We start from the raw sequence: 15,745 nt of genomic DNA on the forward strand, positions 1-15,745 counted from the left end.
CCTTGAACGAGCCCCAAGCTGGTCTCTGGTGCATTTCATGCTGTTCTTAGAGCAGAGTTAGCAAATGGAGGTCCCCCTCCCAGCACGCAGTGGTTTGGACTTTCCTGGTCTCTGGTGGGTCTGTTATCCTGGATGAAGGAGGGTGTTGTCACCACGTGGTGGCATGCACTCGCTCCCCCTTCCCAGTCTCCATGGATCCCAGTGCCGCAGAGCGCTCTGAGTGCAGTCAGCCTCTTAGTTTTCAGCTTACTCGCTGGCATCCTGGCTGCTGGTGTTTTTTTGTTTTTGTTTTTGTTTTTTTGAAGAGGGTGAAATCCTTGGTTACACCAGGGACTGGGGGCCGCTTAGGGAAGCCAGCCTTTTGGAACTCTCTTCTGTCTGAGCTGGGGTATTTCAAAGGACCAAATGAAGGGAAAGGGAGTGGCTGTTAAGATTTCCCTGGCTTTGGGTTGTGATCAGACAGTTCAGCTGCCTTGTGAGCACCCACGACTTAACGAGCCTGGTTGTCTGAGTGTGTGCCCCAAGGGTAGGGGGCCCTCCGGGAGTGAGTTACTGAGCCGGCGGACTGAATGGCAGGGCACTCTTCCCCCGCCCCTCCCCATAAGAAAAGTGCATAGCGGAGAAACTAGCGCACATCTTCTGCCTCAGGAAGTGTACCATGGCCCTTCCCCCGTGAGCAAGCGGAAACCCTTCAATCTGCTCATTTTCTTGTCCACATGGAGAGGAGTGGATCTGTGATGCAAGTGGGATTATGTGGTCATGAGTATCTGCTGACTCAGTCTGGCAAGGATTTTGAAGGAGATGAGATGAAATTTCATCTGTGCTGCAGAGAGCAGGGGGCGCGTTGCTGGCTGGAGAGAGGACCGTAGGCCGGGTGTGGAGCCAAGGTAGGTGAGGGAGGCATGGGGCTGGGTGAGGGGAATGAGGGCAGCCTGACATGTGATCTTGACATTGCAAGATCAATGCCCTGTTGGCCTTTGGGCCATGTGATACTACGAGAGTTCGCTAGTCCTGTGACCTTTTCTTTTCCTAGATCCCGCTTATTGTACTTTCCAATTTTTAAACTGTGGGACTTGGGGCAGGGAGCCTTTCTCTTGCCAGGACCCTCCCGAGTTCAGGAGGGGAGGGGGGCCTCAGCTTGGACCTCCTGTGCCTTAATGTCTCGGAATGTCTTGACCATCGCAGCACCCCCCTTTTCTAGTACACAGGACATCCATCAGCTGCCCTGGGACCCCCCAAAAGGGCAGCCTTTTGGCACCCTTACCTGGGAGGTAGCTGCTTTGGGGCTTAGCTTTGGCCTCACTGCACAGCGTGCTTGCAAGACTGTCTCTGATCTGAGCAGCTTTAGTAAGACTGCTCTTGGCAAGGGAAAGATAGCCCTATGTGTGAATGCTGCAGGTTTAAAAGGGGAGACACCAGGAACCGAGAAAATCCATCGTTAAGTAAGTAGCCGTGCAAGGAGACCAGTTTCTCATCTTACACCGAATGCTTCCCTGGCGCCTGCTTTCCTAGGAGCCATTAACCGTCAGTTTGCTGCCTCGCATCCATACATTATCTTTCTTAGTGCTTACAAGGGGGAAGATGCTTTCAGGTTGTCCGCGGGCCTCCTCTCCTTCTGTACACCCGAAAAGCTGCCTTTCTTCCCACGTGTATATATTCAGTTTTGTTCTCTTGGGAGCTTTGACTGCTCTAGTCCTGGCCCATATTTTCTGATTGAGTATTCACAGCGCCCCAACCAGATCCTCTCCAGGAAATCTCTCTGAAGGTTTCTGGAGCTGGGACTGCTTTTCTTCCTTTCCTTTCCTTTTTCCTTTTTCCTTCCTCTCGAGCTTCTTGGCTTTAAACATGTGTTTGGATGTATCATCTCCCAGTAAAAGGAGTGCTGGGGACGCAGGTAACTTTTCCCGCCCAGCAAAGCGTGGAAAGCAGTATTCAGCAGAACAATAGGGACTGATCATTTGGGGCCTTTTTTTTACTTTGCCAGCCTGCCCAGTCCTTAGAGAAGCTAAGTGGCATATCTGTGATGCTATGTATCAGGCGAAAGCGATTCCAGGGGAAAAAAAAAAGCAGTACAGCATAATAGATGAGGTTTGGGCAAGATCTGTAGGTGCTATGTGGTGGGTAATGAAGAGATAAAAATATTTTGTTTTTATAAAGGTCATCTATGATCACTGGAAGAAAGACATCAAATGTTACAGAAAGCAATCATGTGCAAAATGAGAGTACCCAATAATTCGTCTGGTAATAAATATGTGGGAATAATGTCTTCCCAGGCTTCTGCGTGTACATATCCATTTTTTATTTTAGTTTTTTAACGATTTTATTTATTTGTTTGAGACAGAGCAAGAGAGAGAGAGAGAGAGAGAGAGCGAGCGCACATGCTGGGGAGAGAGAGAAGCAGGCTCCCCACTGAACAAGGAGCCTGATACGGGGCTTGATCCCAGGACCCTGGGATCATGACCTGAGCCGAAGGCCGATGCTTAACCAACTGAGCCACCCAGGTGCCCCCATACCCATTTCTTAAAAACTGAATTTGGGATTTTTCTAGGTATCTCCAAAGATACGATTTGTAATCTCTCCAAAGTTAATATACTTGTTTCCCCAGGTCATTAAGTATTCTACTGCACATGATTTCTTTGCTGTTAATTTAAACTCAATTAATTAACATAGAATGCATTATTATTTTCAGAGCTGGAGTGTAGTGATTCTTCAGTTGTATATCACACCCAGTGCTCATTCCAAGTGCCCTCCTTAAGGTACATGATTTCTGATGACAGCATAGATTTGATAGTTGATCATTCGGATGAACAGAATATGATCTATTTAAACAGTGCCCTGTTATTTCGCATGGGGTTCGATGACCAGGTATTGTTTTAAAGGAACCTTACATGGTGCTGTGCAAGTAGATGGCTTAGGTTTTCTAGTGTGGTTTGGCTACTTCTTAAGACTTCTGAGCAAGGCTGACAGTCATCAGCCTCCATTTCCTCATTGGTAAGAGATTGTTATGAATAGCAACTGCTTCCTTGAGTGGTGGTAACAATTAAATGGGCTGCTCCATGTTCATTTCTTAGCATGGATCCTAACAGACTAATCAGTGAATGTTAAAAATACATAGCCTGAGTTTTGTCTTGATGCTTCACCGTCTTGCGTACTTACCTGCTGTTAGAATTAGGGTCCCAGGGAATGAAAGTCGTTTTCATTAAAAAAAAAAAAAAAGCTGAATTTCAGAATGCAGACTGCTTTCAGATAAGTAGCCCTTATACTGGTTGAGTGCCTTGCACATTGGGGCTTTGGCAGTCTGGACTTCACAGGAAAAGGAGGTTCTGTGACCGTGGTAGTTGGTGCCCCATTTGGTGGAGAGCAAGCAGGTGGGAAGCCACCCGTTACAATCAGTCCTGTATTCTATCTTTAATAGTCTCTCAAGTCTTCTATCTTTCTGCCCACAGGCAAAGCCAGTCAGACCTTCTTGTTATACTTGTTAGTATTTCTTTTCTTGTTTGTTTTTTTTTCTTTCCTGGCTCTTATCCTGAACAAATTTCAAACATACAGAAAAGGGAGCAGGGCAGCACACCAAACGCTTGTATGATCTCTACCTAAGATCAGCGATTTTTGTCCTGGTTTCAGATATGTGAGTTAAAAAATGTGAGGTCCTGACTGCATTTCCTGCTGTCTGACAGGACTGTCCTGCAGAGCTCACAGGGCGGGCAGAAAGTGCATGCTCAGGGCGCCTGAGTGGCTCTGTTGGTTGAGCCTCTGCCTTCGGCTCCCGTCATGATCTCAGGGTCCTGGGATTGGGCCCCGAGTCAGCCTGCCTGCTTGGTGGGGAGCCTGCTTCTCCCTCTCACACTCCCCCTGCTTCTAATCTGTCTTTCTCTGACAAGTGGATAAATAAAATCTTTAAAAGAAAAAAAAAAGGTGAATGCTCTCAGGCCAAGGGCTGATGGAAGAGATAATGTCAGAGTAGAAGGACCCTGGGCTCTGGGATAGTGGCAATAGATCTGTTGTTTGTATAATACAAATTGTGGAAAATAAATCTCAACATAGCTTCTGGCTGAAGGGAAAGAACGTAGACCCAGGTGTCCATCAACACACAAGCTGTATGGAGTGAAAAATGTAATTTGCAGAAAGATAGAAAGTACATCAGGAAGCAACAATGTATGGGGTTTGTGGATACATACAAATGTAATAAATCTATACAATCACAGAAAGGAATCCCACTATTTCTGAATAAAAGTTTCCTCTGGTTAGGGGGTAGAGGGGGATGGATAGCGTTCAGGAGGGGTCCACAGGGCTTCAGCTGAATCCGTAATGTTCAAATTGTCTAAAGCAGGATGGTGGGCACAGAGGTTCTTACTCTTTTTATACTTTTCTGTATGTAAGAAAATTTTTATGTAAAGAACTAGAGGGAAGAAACATAGTTTAAAAGGCTTCTTAGAATCTCGGGATATTTATTTTGTGGTTGTTGAGACCGGGAGAGTTCAGTGTTTTGTTTTTCATCTATATTTTTGAATTTAATTATCATACTATAAAATTAACTTTTTGGCGTACAGTTCTAAGAGTGGCTTCCACTTCTTTGCTGTTGTAAATAATGCTGCTATGATGTGGGTGTACATATGTCCCTTAGAGACCCTGCTTTCATTTCTTTTGGGTATATACCCAGAAGTGGAATTGCTCGATCATACAGTAATTTCATTTTTAATTTTTCAAAGAACTGCCAAACTGTTTTACACAGGTGCTGTACCATTTTACATTCCCACCAAGAGTGTACAAGAGTGCCAGTTTCTCCACGTCTTTGCCAATATTTGTTATTTTCTGTGGATTTTTCTTTGGTAGTAGCCATTCGAATAGTGTCAGATAGTATCTGATTGGAATTTTGTTCTGCATTTCATTTTCTAATGTCCTTTGTGATTCCTTCTTTGATCCATTGGTTGTTTAAGAGTGCGTTACTTAATTTTCACAAATTTGTGAATTTTCCCATTTTACTTCCATTATTGATTTTTCTTCCATTATTGATTTTTAACCTTATTGTGTTGTGGTTTGAGCAGATACTTTGTATGATACCTACCTTTTCTAAATTTTTTAAAAAATATTTATTGATTTGAGAGAGAGGGAACATTAGTAGGGGGAGGGATAGAGGGAGAAGGAGAAGCAGGCTCCCCATTGAGCACAGAGCCGGATGTGGGGCTCAATCCTAGGACCCTGAGATCGTGACCTGAACTGAAGGCAGATGCTTAACCAACTGAGCCACCCAGGTACCCTGATACCCACCTTTTAAAATCTGTTGAGAGTTAATTTATGGCCTGACATATGGTCTGTCCCATGGGCACATGAGAGGAATGAATTCTATGTTGCTGATTAAAGTGTCCCCTATAATGTCTGTTAGATATAGTTGGTTTATTGTGTTGTTCAGGTCTTTGATTTCCTTGCTTTTCTTCTCTCTGCTGTTCTATTTAGTACTGAGAGTGGAGTATTGAAGTCTCCAGCCATTATGGTAGAGCTATTTCTCCCTTTGAATCTTTGTGTTTTTGCTTTATAGATGCTGATGGTCTGTTACTAAGTATGTAAAAGGTTATAACTGTTGCATCTTTTGCGGTATTGAACCTTTTATTAATAAATGATATCCTCTCTCTCATAAACTGTTACGATTTATAGTCTGTTTTGCCTAATATTAGTATAGCTGCCTCTGCTCTTTTTTTTTTTTTTTTGGTTACCATTTGCATGGAATATCTTTTTCCAGCCTTTCTCTTTCAACCTGTTTGTATCTTTGAATCTAAAGTGAGTCCCTTGTAGACAGCCTAGAATTGAATCATGTTTTTTATTTGTCAGCCAGTCTCTGTCCTTTAGTTGGACAATTTTAATCCATTTACATCTAAAGTAATTACTGATAAGGAGAGACTTCTGTAATTTTGCTAATTGTTTTCCATATGTTGTATAATATTTTTGTCCCTCATTTCCTGCATTACTGTCTTCTTTGGTATTTGGTTGATTTCTTAGTAGTCTAACAATTTAATTCCCTTATCATTTCTGTTTGTGTATTTTCTTTAACTGTTTTCTTTGTGGTTATCACAGAGATTACATTTAACAATCTAAAGTCATAGCATTTTACTTTGAGTTTATATGAGCTTAATTTAAATGACATACAAAAAGCTGCACCTTTATAGTGTTATCCCTACCCCTTTCAGGTATCAATGGCACAAAATTACATCTTTATGCAATGTGTGCCCCCAAATGTAAAGTAATTATTTTCAAAGGCATTAATCTGTTAAATTATGCAGAAAACAAAATGTGGAGTTACAAACAAAAATTATAATACTAGTTCTTACACACTGGTTTTTTAAATGTATTAATCTCTTAAATTATGTAAAAAACAAAATGTCAGAGTTATAAACTGTTGTTAAGAGAATACCAGCTTTTATAATTGCCCATATATTTACCTTTACCATGATCTTTATTTCTTTATATGGCTTTGAGTGATGGTCGGGTGTCCTTTTATTTCAACCTACAGGACTCCTTTAGCACATCCCTAAACCATGGCAACCGCTGATTTGTTCTCCTTTGCTATAGTTTTGTTGTTTAGGGAATATCATCAAAATGGAATCCTGTAATACGTATACGTAACTTTTTGAGACTGGCTTTATTCACACAGCTTTAAGATTCATCCAAGTTCTTGTATGTATGATTTGTTCATTTTTGTTGCTGAGTATGTTTATACCACATTTTACTGATATGTCTGTACCACAGTTTGTTCATCCATTCACCCCTTGAAGGGCATCTGGGCTGATTCCAGACTTTGGCTACTATGAATAGAGGAGCTGTGACCATCTGTGTGAAGGTTTTTGTGTAAATACGTTTTCATTAAACTAGGGTAAATACGTAGTGGCAGGATTATTGGGTCAAATGATAAGAATATTTTTAACTTTTAAAGTCTTTTATGAACTTTAGAAGAAACTCCCAAACTCTTTTCCAAATTATTTTTACATTTCCACCAGCAATGTATTAGGAGAGTTCCCATTTCCCTATAGTCTCTCTAAGATTTGCTATTGTTAGTATTTCTATTTTAGCAATTCTTATAGATGAGGAGTTGTATCTTGTTGTGGTTTTAGTTTGCATTTCCCTAATGATATGGGACTTCTTTCACTGTGCTTATTTGTCATCTATGTATCCTTTTTAAAAAATTTTTATTTATTTATTTGAGAGAGAGAGAGAGCATGAGAGGGAGAAGGGCAGAGGGAGAAGCAGACCCCCTGCTGAGCAGGGCTTGATCCAGGAACTCCAAGATCATGACCTGAGCTGAAGGCAGTCACTCAATGAGCCACCCAGGTGCCCCTCTATGTATCCTTTTTGGTGAAGTGTCTGTTCAAGTTTTCTAGCCCATTTTTTATGTTGGATTGCTTGTTTTCTTACTGTTGAGTGTGAGTATTCTTTATATACTCTGGATAAAAGTCCTTTGTTGGGCATGTTATTTGCATATGTTTTCTCCCATTCTATAGCTTTGTGTGGTCATTTTTGTCAGTGTCTGTCACAGAGTAAAATTTTAAATTTTGACTAAGTTCAGTTTATCACTTTTTGAATGTTTTGTGTTTTGGTGTCATATTTAAGAACTACTTGCCTAAGTAACGGGCGTGGAGATTTTCTATGTTTTCTTATAAAAGTTTTATAATTTTATATTTTCTTTGAAGATTTTTTTTAAAGATTGTATTTATTTATTTGAGAGAGAGCATGAGCAAGGGGAGGAGAAGAAAGAGATGGAGAGGGAGAAGCAGACTCCCCAACTGAGCAGGGAGCCCAGTGCCTATGTGAGGCTCGATCCGGGACTCCAGGCTCATGACCTGATCTGAAGGCAGATGCTTAACTGACTGAGCCACCGGGAGCCCCTACATTTTCTGTTTAGATTTATGACTTAGCTTTTATGTAAGTTGTGAGGTTTAAGCTAAATACATTATTTTATATATTATGTCAAATTACTATAATACCATTTGAAAAAGCTATGGCTTTTCTCCACTGAATTGCTTTTGCACTATTGTGAAAAATCAAATTACTGTATCACTCTGGGTCAATTTCTGGACTATTCTGTTTCACTGATTGATGTTTTTTCTTGGCCAGTATTATACTATTCTGCTTGCTGTAGCTTTATAGTAAGCCTTAAAATCTGATAATATTATTCTTTCATCATTCTTCTCCTTTTACAAAATTATTTTAGCTATTCTACGTTCTTTACCCTTCCATATACATTTTAGAGTAAGTTTATCTGAATGCAAAATATCCTGTACAGATAGTGTATTGAATGTACAGAAGTACATTGAATCTACAGATAGTTTTGGTGAGAATTGACATCTTTTCTGTGCTAAGCCTTTCAATCTTTGAATGTGGTATATTAGGTCCTCCTTCATTTCTTTTATAAACTTTTTACAGTTCTCTGTATATAGGTTCTAGACATATTTTCTTAGACTTAAGTATTTCAGTTTGGAGGGGGGAGGTATTATAGTTTAAAGAAACTGGTTTCCGGGGCCATATAAGTGGCTCAGTCTGCTAAGCATCTGACTCTTGGTTTCCACTAAGGTGGTGATCTTGGAGTCCTGAGATTGATCCCCACAACAGGCTCTCCACTCAGTGCAGAGTCTGCTAGAGATTATCTGTCTCTCCCTCTCCCTCTGCTGTCCCCTGTTTGCTCATTCTTTCTTTCAAATACATAAATAAAATCTTAAAAAAATTGTTTCTAATTTTGCACTGTTATTATGTAGAAATATTATTGATGTTTCTGTGTTGGCTTTACAGTCCTAAAACCTTGCTAAATTCATGCATCTGTTCTAAGAGTTTTTTGGTAGGCTCTGAGATTTTCTACGTATATAATCATGTTCTTTGCAAATAGGGACAGTTTTATTTCTTCTTTTCCCTTTGTTGCCTTATTGATTTTGAGAGTGGACACTCTTGTTCTGATGTTAGTGGGGGAAGCATTCAGTTTTTCATCAGTAATTATGATGTTGGATGTACTATTTTTTTTAGATGTTCTTTATCAGGTTGAGGAAGTGACCTACTATTCCTAATTTGTTGGTATTTATTTTTTATCATAAATAGATGTTGAATTGTGGCAAATGTCTTTTCTGTATCAATTGATATGACCATGCACTTTGTAGTCTTTACACCGTTAACCTGTTGGAATTTATTAATTGAATTTCGAACATTGAATCAACTTCTCATTACCAGGACAAAAAACACTAGGTCACAAAATATTATTCATTTTTTTAAATTAGGCTCCATATGTGTGGAGTCCAGTGCAGGGCTTGAACTCATGACCTTGAGATCAAGACTTGGACGCTTAATCAACTGAGCCACCCAGGCGCCTGCAGAATCTTAATCTTTTTATATTGCTGCATTAGATTTGCTAAAATTTTATTGAGTAGTTTTGTTTCTGCATTCATGAGGGATATTCATTTATGTTTGATTTTCTTTCTTTTTTTTTGTACCATATTTGTCTGGTTTGTTGTCTGCATAATAGCCTCATGAAATGAGTTGGGAAATGTTTCCTTCTATTCTATTTTCTGGACAAGATTGTATAAATATTTGGTAGACTTAGTCACAGAAACCATTTGAGTCCGGAGATTTCTTATTCAGAAGATTTTAACTACAAATTCAGTTTTTTAAGAATGACATATGTTTGACAAGTGATATATTAGTTTCAGGTATACAACATTATGATTTGATATTTTTATATTTTCTGAAACACTGACCATAATAAATCTAGTTAATATCCATCACCACACAGTTACAATTTTTTTGTGATGGTAACTTCTAAGATCTGCTTTCTTAACAACTTTCAAATATATGATACAGTATTATTAACTATAGTCACCGCGTTGTACATTACATCCCCATCACTTATTTATTGTGCAACTGGAACTTTGTGGCTTTTGACCACCTTCACCCATTTTGCCCACCCTGACTCTCTGCCTCTGTCAACCACCGGTCTGTTCTCTGTATCTGTGAGCTCAGTTTTTTTTTTTTAAATATTTTATTTATTTGACAGAGAGAAATCACAACTAGGCAGAGAGGCAGGCAGAGAGAGAGGAGGAAGCAGGCTCCCTGCGGAGCAGAGAGCCCAATGCAGGGCTCGATCCCAGGACCCTGGGATCATGACCTGAGCCGAAGGCAGAGGCTTTAACCACTGAGCCACCCAGGCACCCCTGTGAACTCAGTTTTTGTTTGTTTTTGTTTTTTATGTTCCACATGTAAGCGAAATTGTATGGTATCAGTCTTTCTCCATCTGACTTATTTCCCTTAGCATAATTTCCTCAGGGGCCATTGGTGTTGCAAATGGCAAGATTTCCTTTTTTTTATGGCTGAGTAATAGTCTGTTGTATATATATTTAATTTCTTTAGTAGGGCTGTTCAGGTTATCAGTTTTGTCTTGGGGGGTTTTGGAAATTTGTGGTTTTAGAGGAAATTCTCCATTTTATCGAAGTTGTCAAATTTCTGTGCATAGATTGTTCCGAGTTTCTCATTATTATTTTAATTCCTGGGGGGGGGGTGTTCTGCAGTGATATCCCTGCTTTCCTTCCTGACATTGTGAAGTCCTGTCTTCTTTCCTTTTGTGCATGTCATTCTTCCTAGAAGTTTATCAATGGTATTGACTTTTTCAAAGGCAAGCTTTCAGTTTCATTGATTTTTCCCTGTTGTTTTTGTTTCTACTTTTTTTTTTTTAAAGATTTTATTTATTTATTTGACAGAGAGAGATCACAAGTAGGCAGAGAGGCAAGCAGAGAGAGTGAGAGGGAAGCAGGCTCCCTGCCGAGCAGAGAGCCCGATGCGGGACTCGATCCCAGGACCCTGAGATCATGACCTGAGCCGAAGGCAGTGGCCTAAACCACTGAGCCACCCAGGCGCCCCTTGTTTCTACTTTTAATGATTATTGCTCCTATTATTGTTTCATTCCTTCTGCTTGCTTTTGGTTTATCTTGCTTTTGTTCTCTGGATTTTTTATGGCAGAAGCTTGGATTACTGAGTTGAGATGATTCTTTTTTTTCCTAATCTCTAAATTTTATGTTATAAGCATCCAACACATTTTGATATGTTGTATTTTTATTTTTGTCCAGTTCAAGGTATTTCGTAATTCCCTTTGAGAATTCCTCTCTATGAACTTGCCTTTTTAGTCTCTTGGATAACTTGCCATCTGTTCTACACTTTTTGGTTCTTTGTGGTAATCTAGTGCATTAAGTTGAAATATAAGTCATCTCACGAAGGTTTTTTGTAGCTTAATTTGTTGTTATGAATAGTAATGTGATACTCATTTACATTGCTTTATTGTAGCTGCCATGTATTGAGTGTTTACTATGTTCTAAGCACTGTGTTGATCAGTTCACATGGTCTCATTAAATTCTCTCAACAAAGCTTTCAGCGAGGTACTGTTACTAGCCCCACTTTATGATTGAGGAAACTGACACAGTATTTTAAGTCACTTGTCCTGAGTCACTCAACCACAACGTGGTAGATCTGGAAATTGAGTGTAGGTTTGTTGCCAAACCCTGACTTCTTCACCAGTATACTACATTTCCTTTCATTATTTCATTTCTTGCCTTGTCAGTAAGATGTTATGTTCTTGAAGGCAGATACTGTGTCTTTTTTTTTTTCAGATACTGTGTCTTATACTGATCTCCTTTTCTCTACAGCACCTGGAACCATGTTAGACACATAGTAATGGATTGATTTATGATTGTGGAACTCAATTTAATGGCATGAACTGACCTGAAAGAGAATTAAACCTGTGACATTTGCCATATTGCCCCAGTTTCTTACCAACTAAGCTAATTTAGCTCACTCTCCTGCACAAAAACAAAAAGGCTGACAAAATATTTGTGACAATCGTAATGGCCAAGGCTTTGAGCTGTCAAGGAGATGTACAAGTATGACTGACTGAACAGGAGTCCATCTCCAGGTTGTGCTTTTTAGTTCTGGTCTTCAGTCTGTCCTTTTGCTCTCTGTGGACCTCCTGTTCATACTTTGAATTAGTTTCACAGTTTGACTCTCTCACATGATTTCCTTTTTTCCCCTCTCCACCCTTTACACCTTGAAGATTTAGGCAAACTCCTCACCATTTGTTTATGAAACACATATGTGAGTCTTACTGTATACCATGTGCTCTTCTAAGCACTTTATACATGTTAACTCCTTAAAACAGTCCTATGAGTTGGGTACTGTTGTTCCCGTTGTACAGATGAGGCAGCTCCCACAGGACTTTCTAGTGGTCCATTATCCATTTCCCACACACAATAGAAATCTGAGTAGCAGGCCAGAGGTGGATATAAAGTGAAAACAAAAGCCTTTGCCTTTCATATGGCCAGTCACTTTACCTGTTGGGCTGTGCTCAGGTCTATAGATGGCAGAGCAGGTATATAATTGAGGGATAGCTTTGCCCCAAAACACCAGGGAGTTCTTTTGCCCTTAGGAGCGACTCTCTCTCTCAGTGGGCAGCCCAGAATCTTTTCCTACCTGTCCTACAGTCTGACACTCTCTCTCTCTCTCTCTCTGTCTCTGTCTCTCTCTCTCTCTCTCTCATACACACTCACTCACGGGACATGTATAATGTTCATGGTTCAGGTCTTGGATTTAAAGCAGGGTACGGTGGCAAAAACACAGTCTCGAAACTCAGCAATTTGTGGAAAGTCATGTAATCACTCAGTGTTTTGATGTTCTCAGCCATGAAATTAAAGAAGATGATAATGATTATAATAAAAACTGAAGGATAAATCAGATGATGCATTTGAGTACTTAACCCAGTGACTGGCATGTAGAAATTCTCTGTACATGTTCAATCCTTTTGTAATTATTGATGTATAAGACCTTGTTGAGTATTAGGGACAATCCACACTTTGGTATATATAGTAGCCTGTAGAACTGAATTTTGAGTACCCAGAACAGGCTTGTCTTTATCTGGGATTTTCTTAGTTGTTTGGAATCTGGACGTTGGTTTTATCTTCTCTATTTCTGGCCTTTTGTGGGCCTTGGAATCAGTTCCATCATCCTCATGATGATGACTAACTTACGGTGCCCACCTAGCTAATTGGCTTTGTGTATATGCCAGAATTCTTTTAAGGCCAGTGGCAAAGCCTGGACCAGAGTCCAGCTTTATCTGGACTATTAATGTGATGTTTCTCTTTCCTGGGGTGAATGTTTAGGCTGTGGCTAACCAAGAATACTTATGGCCCGGGCCTCGCATAGGCAGGCCCAGGGACAGAGTTAGGCCAGGCCTGGAATGGCCACTAATGACCCCTGGTGTAGGCACTTGAGGTACAAACAAGAGTCTTCAGCAGTCAGTTCTCGGAGCATTCTCTCCTTGGTCACCCCCCTGAAAGCGTATTAACGCCTAGGCCAGGGGATGGCTAAGGTGGTAGAGAGACGCCTGAAACCCAAAGGGAGGAGACAGGAGCCTCTCTGACTCTCCACCTGAGGTCGCATTTGTGACAGATGGTGGCAGGGAAGGGGGAGCTCTGGTATCAGGCAGCAAGAGAGATATAAGAATTTGAGGTCTCAAGTTAGATAAACCTGGGCTTGAATCTTGGCTCTTCTAGCTTATGTATGACATGAACCAGGCCACTTTGCTTCTCTGAACTTGGTTGCCTCATCAACAAATGGGAAAAGAAATTGTACCTGTCTCAGAAGATTGCTGTAAAAATTGAGTGAGAGAATTTATGTAAAGCAGTTAATTAGATAACTTGCCTAGATGATGCTAAGTACACATTATCGCCATCCTTGTGGCACTAGTAAAAATGAGCAACAGTAATAAACAGACTGTGGGAAATGAAAACCATCCTTGGGGCTTCTGTGAAGTTCTTGTGGGTCTCCTTGTAATGTCTCTCAGTCTTAGGCACACATCTGTGAGCTTCAAGAGACTACCTAGAGGACTTGAGTGTCTTCAAAGGGCACCTGGGTGGCTCAGTCAGTGAAGTGTCTGCCTTTGGCTCAGGTCATGATCCCAGGGTCCTGGGATCGAGTCCTGCATTGGTCTCCCAGTGGGGAGTCTGCTTCTCCCTCTCCCTCGGCCCCTACCCGCTTCTTGTGCATGTGTGCTCTCCCCGCCTCAAATAAATAAATCTTAAAAAACAAAAAATATGGACTGCTTTCCCATTCAGGGAGTGTGGAAATCCTGGTGTTGCAGTGCTGCTGTGTGTGAGAGTGTGTGTGTGCACGAGAGAGAGAGAGAGAGAGAGAGAGAGAGAGAGATTGAGCTGACCTATCAAATCTGCTTTTCTTCAGGAGGAAGACTGTGTGTCATTCTTTTCTTCTCCCTCAGTTGTAAAGGACCATTTGCCTTGAATAATGAAAGAAGCTGCTTAAGTCCCTCCTCCGAGCTCTCAGGCAGTTGGTTCCTGGCCTGGTTTTCTTGAGTTATAAATGGTTTCTAGCATACGCTTCAACAAGTCTGGTATTAGGAAATGATTATTACCCGATGCTAGAGACCAGTGGTTTTCTTCTTCTTCTCCCCGCCTCCCTCCCCCCGAACTTTTTCTTTTTTGTTTTGTTTTTAAGTCATAAAACTCAGTCTGTAAAATCAATCAGAGCAAGCCTGGAAGCCTGCCACTTCTGCCGTCCCCACCTCCTGCAGCAGCCCTAAGGACATTTCTAAGAAAGCTGGGGACTGCAGTTGACAAAGCACTGCAGTCTGCTGGCTGGTTTGACTCGCCTTTTCACTCCTGGGACACTGTTTGGGGTGAAAGGATTGGGCCTGGCTATGTAAACAAACAGCCGTGTTACACGAAACAGGTACCCCAGGACTGTGCTCGAATCATAGGGCCCTCGCTGGGTGGAGCCCATCTTTTCACCTCTTGCCTGAGCTGCGGCGGCCCACTGGACATTTGGGGAGCACGGAGCTCATTCTGTAATCGAGTGTTGTAGCCCAAGTGTGTTCAGGGAGCATCTGGGGGATTTTTGAGGCAGTGCTCAGAACATTTCATTAGCGTGGAATAGGCTGCTTGAAATTGACTCTGCATGCGCGTCAGCTCTAGGGCCATTCTTGCACTGAGAGCCACTTGTTTACATGCCCTCCCATATGGCAGGGCATAACGTGACACATTTTTGCCTGCCCGTGCAACAGAGTCAGAGTGTGACCTGGATTTTAACGTTTTTTTTTTCTCTTTTCTCCCCCTCCAGGCTCCAGATGCACATGCTGAATGGAGCACTTCTGGCTCTGGTGTTTCCTGTGGTAAATACCCGGCTGGTGAGTAGCGTCTTGTAAGAATGTACCGCCAACCTACAAACCGGTGGTTTGCTCCCTCTATCCTTATCCAGGGCTTGCTCTTGGCCTGGGCTCATGTACCCATGTGAGCTTTACAATACATGTGTATTTACTATTGAACTTCGACATCACCCTTCTTGGGTGCAGGGGAGCTTGGTAGGTAGGTGTGGGAGTGTCTGATGGAGCTCTGGGGCTGTGTTAAATGTTCAGGCCAGAACCAGAAGAGACCGAAAAAGCCTCCAGGAGCTCTTGAGAGGTTTGGTGGAGAGAAGGGGGGCTGGGAGCCCCACTCATTAGAGGTTTCCAGATGTTCTAAGGGCCTCTTGTTTGGACTCAGCCACATTGGCCCAGAATAACCCGACTGGGAGACTCAAAGCCTGTCTGCTTTGCCAAGGGCCCTGTTGGGCAAGAATTAATTTCTTTCCCCATTTAGCCAAACCCACAGGGTGGGCTGGGCCACCCCACACCCAGTTGCTAGCCCGTAGAATCCTGCTGTAGCGAGGGGCTGGGTATTAAGCG

At 41.6% G+C, this 15,745-nt stretch overlaps 1 protein-coding gene across 13 annotated transcripts in view; it reads left to right on the forward strand.

The window, feature by feature from the left end:
- The window catches only part of TMEM164 (transmembrane protein 164), a 163,590-nt gene that overhangs the window by 78,598 nt on the left and 69,247 nt on the right, over nucleotides 1-15,745 (forward strand). For 12 of the 13 annotated variants that reach the window (XM_045995739.1, XM_045995728.1, XM_045995737.1 and 9 more), the window contains one exon: nucleotides 15,142-15,208. In XM_045995739.1, the coding sequence (XP_045851695.1) occupies nucleotides 15,149-15,208 (60 nt within the window). In that variant the 5' untranslated portion in view covers nucleotides 15,142-15,148. Of the gene's footprint in view, nucleotides 1-851; nucleotides 888-15,141; nucleotides 15,209-15,745 lie in introns of those variants that run through there. The other variant, XM_045995738.1, reaches the window with a different exon arrangement.

Source organism: Meles meles, chromosome X (genome assembly GCF_922984935.1).
Source record: "Meles meles chromosome X, mMelMel3.1 paternal haplotype, whole genome shotgun sequence".
Lineage (NCBI taxonomy): Eukaryota > Metazoa > Chordata > Mammalia > Carnivora > Mustelidae > Meles > Meles meles.